This window comes from Papilio polytes, unplaced genomic scaffold (genome assembly GCF_000836215.1).
Source record: "Papilio polytes unplaced genomic scaffold, Ppol_1.0 DF820711.1, whole genome shotgun sequence".
Taxonomy (NCBI): Eukaryota; Metazoa; Arthropoda; class Insecta; order Lepidoptera; family Papilionidae; genus Papilio; species Papilio polytes.
This window is the reverse complement of record NW_013528493.1, coordinates 106,158-118,349: the sequence shown is the minus strand read 5'-3', so window position 1 is coordinate 118,349 and position 12,192 is coordinate 106,158. Positions and strand designations below refer to the sequence as shown.

At 32.1% G+C, this 12,192-nt stretch overlaps 1 protein-coding gene across 1 annotated transcript in view; it reads left to right on the top strand.

The window, feature by feature from the left end:
* LOC106110202 (protein apterous-like) overlaps positions 1-12,192 on the top strand; it is a 54,180-nt gene that overhangs the window by 4,285 nt on the left and 37,703 nt on the right. Inside the window, exon 2 of the mRNA XM_013291933.1 lies at positions 4,663-4,985. Within this exon, the coding sequence (XP_013147387.1) occupies positions 4,663-4,985 (323 nt within the window). The remainder of the gene's footprint in view (positions 1-4,662; positions 4,986-12,192) is intronic.

Below are 12,192 nucleotides of genomic sequence, written 5' to 3'. Positions count from 1 at the left end.
TAATATAATAATATGTTAAAGTTATAACCTTATAAATTATAAAATGTCGATAATTTTCTGTTATTACATTTTTGAAACAAAGATTAAGTGAAAACAGAAAGAAATAGTTAAACCTTACAACAATCAGGCTAAGCTGTTTATGTAAGTAAACTAAGGCTTATAGATTGTAGTTCCTGATTTATTATAAACATTTTCTAACGTATTAATTGTTTAGGGATGCTCACTGTTACGGTGACTTGCAAGGAGTAGATGAGCAAAATACATATTTGAAAGTGGCAATTAAAACAAATATGAAGTAAATAGCATCAATTATGAGAGCACGACCTACTTGAGTGTCCACAGGTCATTGCAACGAGCATAAATCTTTAAGCTAAGGATTTCCTCTTATCAAGATGAAAACCCGGAATGTTACGCTCTGAAGATCTCGTTCATTCCGTAACAACGATTCTCTTTGCCGTTACTTAACTGTGAGTGAAGCAAATAATTTTAAGTCCATTAAATAAATTGATTTTCACTGTGTCCGAGAATGGACGACTCATCAAACTTTGCACATTATTCTCAGTTAATTAATACATGTTATGGATGGAGTTTTTTGGCGCGAAATTGAAAAAATCTTAATAAGTAAGCCTCGAAAACTGTGTCACTATTTATATCTATTCCAAATTTAATAGAGTTATTTTCTATCTTCCGACAGTAACAATCACGACAGAAAAGAATTAGCGAAATTGGTCCAGTCGTTCGTGAATCCGTGGCCAAGGGAAATAGAGATTCATTTTTATAAGATAATTACGTCTTACTATTTTGAGAGTAATTTATTAATGAAAGCAAAATTATCTTTCATATTGTAACTGACCTAGACAATACCATTCGTTTATTCTTTATTAAAGATAAAATAAAGTGTATTTAATTGTAATTTTATGAGTGAGAAAATTTCTACGATTTATTCCGACAATCCGGGAATTATTGCAATATATGTAGTTGGGTGTTCCAAATGAGATCATTAAATTATTAGCTCTACCATTTTATGATTTTATTTGAAATAATTTCCGAGAAGATAGTCGCCGATTGCGGGAATTGCAGTCGACTTGAAAATTCAATGAAACAGCTCAAGTTACTGACGCCTTGTGAAAAGTCGAAGTAAACGACTGCATTTAAATAAATTGTAAGAGTTCCAAGGAAATTTTATCAACGCTTCAGTTGTAAAATAGATGTTTGAATTTCAAATTCTTTTCTAAATACACCCACCTCTTGCTCCTTGGCTTACAAAGGTTTATAAGAAATTAAATTTAAGGAAGCTAGAAATGTAATTTGTGTTAAGTTTTATCTTTGGTGATCAATAAAAATGTACGAAATTAAATTTCACCGTGGAATTAAAAACAAACTAAATATTTTAATCATTGTTGAGACATTAAGTCGAAAGCAAAAATAAATAAATCCTGCTACTCGTAGTTTTGTAAATTCCGGGATAAAATGTAGGCTACATGTTACAGCAGACTATAATATATCTCTGTTCGATATTTAATCTAGATCAGTTCAACTGTTATTAATATCATCTGTTATAAATCCATGGATCTATCCAAACTTTCGCATTTATAACAATGAGTAAGCTTTAGAAGTAAAGTAAAAGTAAGTAAAGTGTGTAAATTTGTAGGTAAACATAGTAAGAAATAGTTTGAGTTAAAGCGCAGTTTGTATGTATTTAAAATCAAAATCGGCAGACATATTGGTGTAACATGTCACTGCCAAGATGTTGGCAAAGGCCGCTGGCGCGCCGATACATTAATTAAATGGCCAGTTGCTTAAACTCGCCAGACATATGTTCGGTGCTGTATTGAAACGTATTAATTGCAGTTATTTGTCCATTTTATACAAGTACTATTTAGGCGCTGGTGGCGCACTATACAAAACGATTCCACATTCAAATAAGAAAACGCTCTTATCTGAAGGGTAGATGTTAAATTATTTGTGAAGCTGATTTAGAAAAAAAGTACATGTTAAGTAGTTCGTATTATTAAAATTATCCATTGCTAAAAAGTTTTTACTAAAGTTATTGGTAATTTGCAGTTTCTTATTTTTATAAAATTAAAACATACATGTGTATAGTTCCGTAGTGGCGGCTGGCCGAAGCGCGTCGGCATTTAAAGTTTGCAATCACAATCCCTTCTTTATAAAAAGGGTACACTAAACCGGTCCATTTGTTTGCTTAAATTACTCTCCGATACGCACTAATCTACTTTAGTATATTTGTATACAAATTATATTTAAGTTCAAACAGCTGCGACTTTTATGACAGTAAGATAACCTTATATGTCGAAACGATGTAATAATCATTATACATACATATGTATAGTTTATTATGTCGTTGTGTAATAAAAAAATGTATAAAGTTTTTATACGTAATAGTGATTATACTCCATACTTGAAGAATTATATGTAGACAAGATACGTGTACCTGCTACGTCTATTCTATTAGTGTGTTTAGAATCTGTGTATAGCGTATTACAAACTAGTATATGCCAGAGAGAATTTAAAAAATGTACTGGTATCTTTTCACGTTTTTCCCGGATACGGATTGTTTGTTTTTTAACTAACAGTTGGTAACTTACTCAAAATTTGGTAACTCACACTAATATTATAAATGTGAAAATTTAGATGGATGGATGGATGTTTGTTAGAGTATGTAGCGTAAACGGCTGAACGGATCTCGATGAAATTTGCAAAGGTGTAGAGGATAGGCAGGAAGAACTTATAGACTACTCACTTTCGTTTTTTAATTGCACGCGGACGGAATCGCGAGCAACAGCTAGTTATATGTAATTGTTATGAAGTACATCTATAGTTTTATCTTCGTAGACAAACAGACACAGCAAAGCAAGTTTGTTTAAAATTATTTATAGACTGTACTCATAGATAAGGATACACAAAGTTCAGTAGTTTCATTTATTTTCGTGTTTACCTATTATCTGATAATGAAACTATAAAATTGCATTATGATTCTGTTTTTCACTATAAATACAAATTAGTATGAAATTTTAGTTTAAAGGAGAAACTAGAAAACATACATGTTTACAATACCTACATAGTATTTCTTACAAGATAAAAACATCACAACCCACGCTTAGAGGGGTAGGGGTACGACCTAGAGGGGTAGGTAGAGATTGATTTCCATTTGGCGCGATCCTGGTGTACTTTTTGCGCCTATCCAACATTCACACATTTTATTCATGTTTCAATTAAAAAAATCCGTCATCATTTGATGAAAAAATCGCATGTAAAAGCTTTGTCATTAAAAAAAGTGCTCGAAAGAAAATTTCCTTTTAATCTCCACTAAAAGTTAATTAATGAGCCCACCGCTCCCGGGCCTTTATGTATTCTCCCATCTTTTTATGCTAAGCTACGAGCACGTTTCATGAGAGACTTGACGGAAGTATGATGGATGCAGCATCAAGTGCCACGGCAAAGTATGTTTCCTATTACGATTACATTTCTATAACAAAAAAAAATTATCTTTGAGAACACATTTATGTACAGTTTTCGATTTAAATGTCTTTAAAAATAAGAGACAAAGTTTACATTCCTATGGTCTTAATACAATTTAATTTCGTAAATATTTATAATTCAATCTTGTTAAATGTGTCATTAAAAGTTACTTAAAATATTCTTATATCTAAAGATTGAATATCAGTTACTGAAAAAAATAATTAGCCAGACAAAGGTGAACTTTTAAAACGTACGGACGCAGTCGCGGCAAAAGCTAGTGATAAATAATGTTACCCTCATATTTATTATAGCAATTAGAAATATTGTAAATGATGTAACTAATAAGATTTCATACTCGATTTAGTCCTATTAACCTTTTATCCAATCATGCGAGATATACAACGGTACGGGGAAAAATGTTTTTCTCGTGATGTCTTTATAAGTGTACAAAGGAATTATTATCTTACTTCTAAGAATTTTCTTCCATTATTATTTCGGCAATAACGGTTCATTACTTACAAATTGGGCGGTATGTTTATGTATGACTATCTATACGTGATACATTATTAATAATTAATGCTTTTTTAGGTACTAATGACTATTGTAATAAAGGCGCAATTAAACAAATGTTACACTTTTATCACAAAAAGTTGCATTAGACGTACCGAGCGTACGTAAGGATCTTTTTAGAATCTGGATTTCAATTTTAATCTGTATGAAAAAAGAGGGAGTCAATTATCTATTTCCATTCGCGCCTGTTGTAAAAGTAGCCGCAACATTTTAGTATCTTGTGACCGTACATCCATTTCATTTTAATGATAATTTCTCGCGATAGGACTAAGATTTTCTCGGACTATGCAAAGATGTTTCTTTGTACTAATACAATCTCATTACAGTGTTCCGTTGTACTATATAAACTCTGCCATTTTTCGCGTCCCTGGTGTAAAGAAGACAAACACACAATTGCATAGCATTACGTACATAGAAAATAACGCATGCTCACTAAAATTAAACATACAAAACATGCGCACAAGCAAGCAAATGATTTTTATTGTTGTTCGTTTCTATTTGAAAAGGGAGAATACGCGTTTTTAGTAGATCCTACCTCTTAAAAGTCAAAGTAGTAGGCCTAAATGGATCGATTCTATTTCGCTTGTATTATAACTTGTGTTATTGTTTCAGCAACAGAGTGAGCGGTACCTGCCTTCGGCGTACGAGCAAGGGGGCGAGTTGTCGCCGGTGGCGACGGCGACGTCGCCGGCCTCCCCCCGCGACTGCACCTCGTGCCGCAAGCGCGAGCCGCCGGACGAGCCCCCCGCGCCCCCGCCGGAAGAGGCGTGCGCTGGCTGCGGCTCCCGCATCACCGACAGGTTCTACCTCCTGGCCCTCGAGCGCCGCTGGCACACCCCCTGCCTCAGGTGCTGCGAGTGCAAGATGCCCCTCGACTCCGAACAACGATGTTACGCTCGCGACAGCAATATTTTCTGCAAAAACGATTATTTCAGGTAACTATTTCTATTGTTTATTCATCTTAAAACTCGAGCCCGGTTACTGACAGATACGCTAAACTATTCTACAAGTGTTTTTCTAATTATTGCTTGTACAAATACAAATGTCTATGAAATTGTAAAAAATAGCCATTACAGTTACCTACGTTTTTTACAATGAATAAACCAGCCTTTGACCACGATGCTAGGATATTATGAAGTGGTGGTGTGAGCGAAAGACGGTACTCGTTAGCTTAGTAGATGCCTATCCTCCCTACATTTAACCAGATATAAACCATCTATTAACTTGGATTTGTAACAATTATGTTCACAATTTGGGCATTAATTTGCTTGTAATACCTAAAATTATTTTATTTTTATTTTTGGTAGCATGAAGTTTTTTTCATATCAGACTATATTAGTATTTTTCAACGTGCCTGGTATTTAAAAACAATGTTTATTGTAAAGTTTAATCGCACATTATAATTATAATTATAATAATAGTAATTGTATACTATAAATACAAGTATGTCTGATATTTATTATTTTTATACTAATTCAATATTCTAATGTAACAAGACGGACTTTAGTTATGAATGTGGAGGGGTACACCGGTAGAGGTAGACCTAAAAAGAGATGGATGGATTACGTGAAAGGTGACATGATCAAGAAGGGATTGATGACTGAGATGACGGATGATAGAGTTATGTGGAGGACGAAAACCCGGTGCGCTGACCTTACGGGAGTAGGATAAGGCAGGGGAGATGATGATACTAATTCAATATTTTGTTGTACAAATAATTCGAAAGCAATAGCAGCAATAGATTATTTAGTTAGTGAATATGTTAGCACCGAAAAAAATCGCCTTTGAAAACTTCTATAAAAAGTAAATATTGCGTGTCGAGATTACGAAATAATGCAAGCTCTGTGTAAATGTGTTCATTAGTAGAAAGAGTTAAAAATTATTTTAATTGACGTTGTGAATTAGAACTGCAGTAGGTAATATTATTTTTTCTGCAACTTGCTTTAATATTTAGAAAGTCTTTTATCAGTACATTATTGGGTTTAGGCCAATGATATAAATGTGTAAAAAAATATGGCAGTAATATTTGGTTTTATATATGATAAATTTACTATCTAAAATCCTTTTCGTTTGGCTATTTATTGCAACGTTAATTTGCTGTTGGGAAACAATAGCATATTCCATCACATCCGCCGAGGGATAGAGACAATGTTCAACAATTTCAACTATTTCAGATAATATTCACTTAAAATCTTACCTCTTACTAATGTTATAAATGTGAATGTTTGCATGTTTGAATTTGAATAGATGTTTTAGAAGGTCTTTTGATTTCACGGATCTCGATGAAATTTGGCATATATGTAGAGCGAAGTCTGGGAAAGCACATAGGCCTCTGAATCGTTTCATTTCAAACTCCATGGACAAAGTCGCGAGCGACGCCTAGTTGTAGTATAAATGTGTTATAATAACAGAACTATATTGTACATATCTGAATTTATTGTTTAGAAATTTTGCAAACTACCTGGATACCATGTATAGTTTTTGTTGAGCTGTCAGCTTGTTATAAACTACGTATTAGTCTCGTGCATCGCGTGTGTTGTGTTATGTTGAAAAAGTTTTTTTTTTTCATAAATAAAGTTTTCCTCTATTCTAAAGATATACTTCAATGGCCTCTCCAGAACAAGACGGCGCAGTTTGTAGAAAACAATCTTAGTAAATAATTCTTGTAAAGGAATTTCTTAATGCTACTGTAATTAATTAATAACAGATTAATTATATAAATATTTACTCATCTCCTTTTTGTAAATAGCAATGTTTTATTTTTCGTTTTAAATAATAAAACATTTTTAGAATACTTTCTCCGTTTTGCTATCGTAACTTGATATTTTTATTAACATATAAGATTGAGCTATAATATTTATCCCTCTTTACGTTGTCATGAACAAATCTATACTAATATAAAGATAAAAGATTTTATTGTTTGCTTGCATTAAATATGCTGCAAAACTACTGAACCAAAAGCTACATTATCATTGAATAGGCTGTATTTTACATCAACGGCAAGGTTATGGATATGACAGAAAAGATATGAGACGTATTCTTTGTCATCAAAGTGAAGCGGGGGCAGATCACTAGTTATGTAAAGACTCTATGATAAGTATTGCAAAATTTTGATTATCCTTTCTTGCCGAGGACTACAGTTAAAACCAACACCTTGGTGTTTTCGCTGCTTGCTGCTCCTCATATAAAAAAAAAAACTAGCGTTTATAGAAGCTCATTTATCTGTATGCCGTATAAATTAAACAACATTCGGTTATAAACGATATCAGTTAACAGAATTTAACTGTAATAATAATGTACAAACGTTGGTAATATCAGTTGCATATTAGTATTAGTCGTCTTCGTTCAACCTTCGGTGTTCGGTCAAAGATCGACCGCAGTCAAGTACGTTCGACCTGTCTTAATTAAGATTTATGTATGTCAGATCTATTTGTGCAAACTTAGACAGTTGGAATATTATTATAACTATTTGCTGCAAATAGGTTTAGTGATAAGTAACATTGAGATTTATTACGATGAAATGTTCTATTTTACTTAAAAATTATTCATTTATGATTACTACTAGCTTACATAAGAATACACTAGCTATCGTCCGCGATTCCGTTCGCATGGATTTACCAAAAACAAAAAAAAGTAGCTTATGTTTTCTTCCAGAATATCCTCTACATCTATGCCAAATTTCATAATGATCCGTTCAGCAGTTTAAGCTACAAACTCTAACAAACATTCATCCATCCATCTAAATTTTCGCATAATTTATAACATTTTTACAATATACATAACAGACAAGAATGTATCGCAGGAATGAGATACATTTGTTCAAATTTATATCGTGCGATTCGGTATTTCTCGCTCCAGAAATAAGTACCTATAATACTAATTTATTACGAATTCCAAATTCTAGAGACTAAGTTTTATAAATATAGTTTTTTTAAGACGAGTCACGTCTTCTTTTTTTTGCCGTTTCATAATGTTAGATACGAAATTAACGTATCGGTCTTAGTTTAATGTCTTCTAATTTTTACGTAACACTTAATTAAAAGTATTACGTTTCTAATTAAAAATGAAATTACTTATGCCCTGGAAACTAAATTTTAAGAACGCAAACATTTCTTGGTTTTCGTTTTATGTGTTTTTTTATCACTGTATTAATAAGTGCATATTAAATAACAGATTATTAATGCTGCTATTTATAAAGATGAATAGATAAATCTGAATTGATTATTTTTTAAGACTATAACACAACATACATCACAAATGAATATATTAATACTGATGAGATAAAATGGCGTTAATAATAATTATTATTAATGTCATTTATAGTTGATAGACAAATAATTTAACATGAGGTATATCTCGGAGACTCTGTAGTTTATTTATAGAATCACTCAAAGTTATTGTAAGTTACAGGTAGGATTGACTGTTTTTTTAATTTCCTATTTGAAATTTTTGTTCATCCTTCAAACATATCCTTACACCAGTCAAGTTTTGGATATACGTTATAACAAACATCCATCCAAACATTTGCGTTTATTAGTAACTAGCTTTCGTCTGCGATTCCGTCCGCGTGGAATTTAAAAAAAAATCAAAAGTGAACCTATGTGTTCTTTCAGACTATCTTCTACATCTATGCCAGATTTCATAGAGACTCAAATTTCGCATTTATGTATAATATTAGTAAGATATGGTATAATAATATATTGTTCAAGACAAAATGCGTTGAATTCTAAACAGTTGTCTTTGACAATATCTACGTGTACTTTTAACATGGGGTGTACATAAGGTTTTATCACACGAGGATATAAGACGATTTGTGTATTGGAATATAGGTGTGGCAAAGAAAATTTAACATCAGTTCCATAAGCCTTGTGTTATTATATAAAAAAAATACAAGGGGACTATTATCGAATATTACGTTGGAGAGGCTATTTTGTCTCCGCGTTGTGCGTTAAAGTACTGCACTGTCTGTTCTGTTTTCGTGTAATAGTCAAGTTTGGGCGCGGGCCACGTGAGTCCGGCCGTCACCCATCTGCGCGGCTATCTGATGTACGTTTTACAGCCCACCCCGGTCACAACTCACTTAGTATTATCGCCGCGTCCAACTTGGACACGTCCTCATCTCAATAGCACATCTCCACGGGACGTCAGAGCTAGGAAATTCGTGCGGCCTAACATAAAAGCGGAAGCGGAATTTTCTATTTTTTTTTTTATCATAAAATATTATTATTAGTATGTGAATATGAGTAATATTTTTTAAGATAAGGATTTTATATTTTATAAATTATTATAATTCATCAATTTAAAATTTTTGACAATGGAAAAATGTTAAATGTGAAAATAACACATATGTATGTTGTACATTTTTAACTCGAAGTAAACTATAGATCATTGCGAAATCATTTGGAAATGTGTTAGGAGAACAAATATCAGACTAAAGTTTAACGTTTTCTGTTCGAAATAAAACAATAAAATAAGCTTGAATTTAAAACCTATCTAATATTCCAATACGTTACTGACTAAGTGAAGTAAATATACTTGTAAAAATACTTCAAATATCATCGCTTAAATTGTAATAACATTCTTGTCAAAAACGTTTACAAATTCACTTGGACCAAATCTGAGGTATTAGCTAAGTTTCTTTTTTATGTTGCCAGTAAATTCAGTTTTTATTGTTGACTTTGTCGTCGATATGTCATATTGATGCGATAACAAACTCTAGTAGTACATATTTAATAAGATACGAAAAACGAAACGACATTTATAATATCTTTGATCACATAATTGATAGGCCTTAGGTTATCAAGTTAATGGTTAGTAAACAGAAAATTATTAGTACAAGGCAAATTAAAATAGATCTTGTGACCGTGAGAATTCATCAATCTTACTCTTCGGGATCTAAATGTTCGTTTATACTTCAAAAAAATTTTCAAACCTGCCAGTAAAAGTAATAAACAAATAAATCATGTTTTTTTTTAAACAAACAAATAAACCTACAAAAGTACAATAAGGTTTGGTAAATTTTAAAAAAAGTGTCTCAAAGCAAAGGACTTATATTTATAACATCTTTAATTTTTTTATAACTCAAGTTGATTTTATTGTACTTTCAAATTGTTCGCAAACGTTACATATTCCGAACGAATCCAACTAACAGACAACTGTTTAATAAATTACATCGATAATTATGCATGTGATTACAATGACTTTGAATTCACTTATAAATGTTTATCAAAAAAGAGAGAGAGGCAGCAGTGACGTTGTTTTTCATTTGTTTTATTCTTTTTATAGTTTGTATCTACACTGCGAAGTACGAATTATTAATTATCTACAGAAAGATTTGTAGTCTTCGACTACGAATACTGTTAACATTGCAACATAATTGAACTTTAAAACCATACTTTCCATTATTATGGTAATTAATGCAAATTTTAAGTGTACATCCATCTCTAACGAATGCATTGTATTGGGCTTGTTTATTTTTTACACCTGTTATTATTTATGGACAGTTTGCGGACGGCCCGATAGTTGCACATTCGCGGTGCGCGGTGCAACACACAGTTTTTCAAAGACATTTTTATACCTTCAATCTGCTTTGTAGGTTGTCCCTTTAATTTTAGTAATATCTCAGGACAGGATATAAATATTTCGATTGTATTTATAATTTCATAATGTGTAGTACACGCGATTGCGCAATGATCAGTTCACGTTGTCGCATGATAGTGCAGTTTAAAGTCCACAGATATTGAGTCGCATTCGACTCTGATATACAAAGTTATAGTACTAGGGACCTTGGTTGCAATGTTTGCTTAATTTTATCATTTTATGTATCTACTTTATTATAGATGTAATATAAAGGATTGTCTTATGTCAAGGGAAAGTTAGTTTTGAGACTGATCGACGGAGGTTATAATTTTTATGAAGATAAAGGGAGCCGTTAGTGTAGTACCTCAGGGTATAGTTAATTATTTAGTTTTCATTTTTTACCCATGTAGAGTCAAGGTACCCTAATGGTAAAGGGACCATGGACTATGGAGTGCCGATCCAGTGGCCGTAGGTTAGAATTCCGCCATTCAACTTTTGTCGTCAACCTTAACTGAGAGTAAGCTTTAAGCATATTTATAATAGTTACTTTTTTTTTGCAATGGAGCATAACAGTTCTTGTAAAAGTAGGTTAATAATACATTTATCGAAAATATATGATTATGCTACTTGCGTTTTGTTTTTTGTTTGTGAGTAAATGTTTTGATTTCTAAGGTATAATCCGATATCGCATAATCGTGAAACGAAAATGTTATTCGCTTTAGTAAGCGCTAATGAAGCTATTTTTTTCAAGTTACGTGTTATGAAAATGTTAAAATAATTTAATCGGAGCACGCGAGAGCCGACCTAGCCGACACTGGCGTTGAAAAAAGTGTCGCATGAGAGGTTGCTTTGCGAACTCGAAAAAAAAAAAACATTCGCGCTTCGGCTTTATCGTTTAGTTAAAAATTACTAACGCTTTTATAAACTGAAAAAGCTTTCATGCGTTTAACTTTGGTATAGGAGTAATAAAACGGCCCCGAAAGTTTCTACTCATTTAATAAATTCGAGGTATTTTACCGATCCATATGTACATATTTTTTTACAAAGTCGTGAAAAATTTATGTTTGAAAAAATAACGGTGATTGTAAATGTTGCTAAAAATGTTTTTAAGCTTATAACGTACGAAATATATGACAAATTTTTCTACAATATACAAACCTATTTAAAAATTGCTTGTAATTCAAACTCTTGGTTTTGTATTCAAAGTCTTGATTGTCTAAATACAAATAGGAAGACATGAAGATATCTTAATTGGTTGAGTAACGATACGGTTATTGTATTTAACGCATATTGAACTTTAAATGCATAATCGTTATTAATAGCTAAAGAAATCACCAGACTCGTTGATAAGCTCAAATTAAATTTAAATGTTAAATATGTTGAGTACATCTTGCTCAGTTTAATATTATGGTGATTTAGAATTTTGTAACCGACAAAATGAAAATTAAAAAGCTATGCATATTTAGAAGTCAAAGTTGTAAGTTTAATTTAAAATGAATTCGTTCAAGTTAAAAGATAAGAGTACACACGAATTGGGTTTTATACGAAATAACATACAACAGC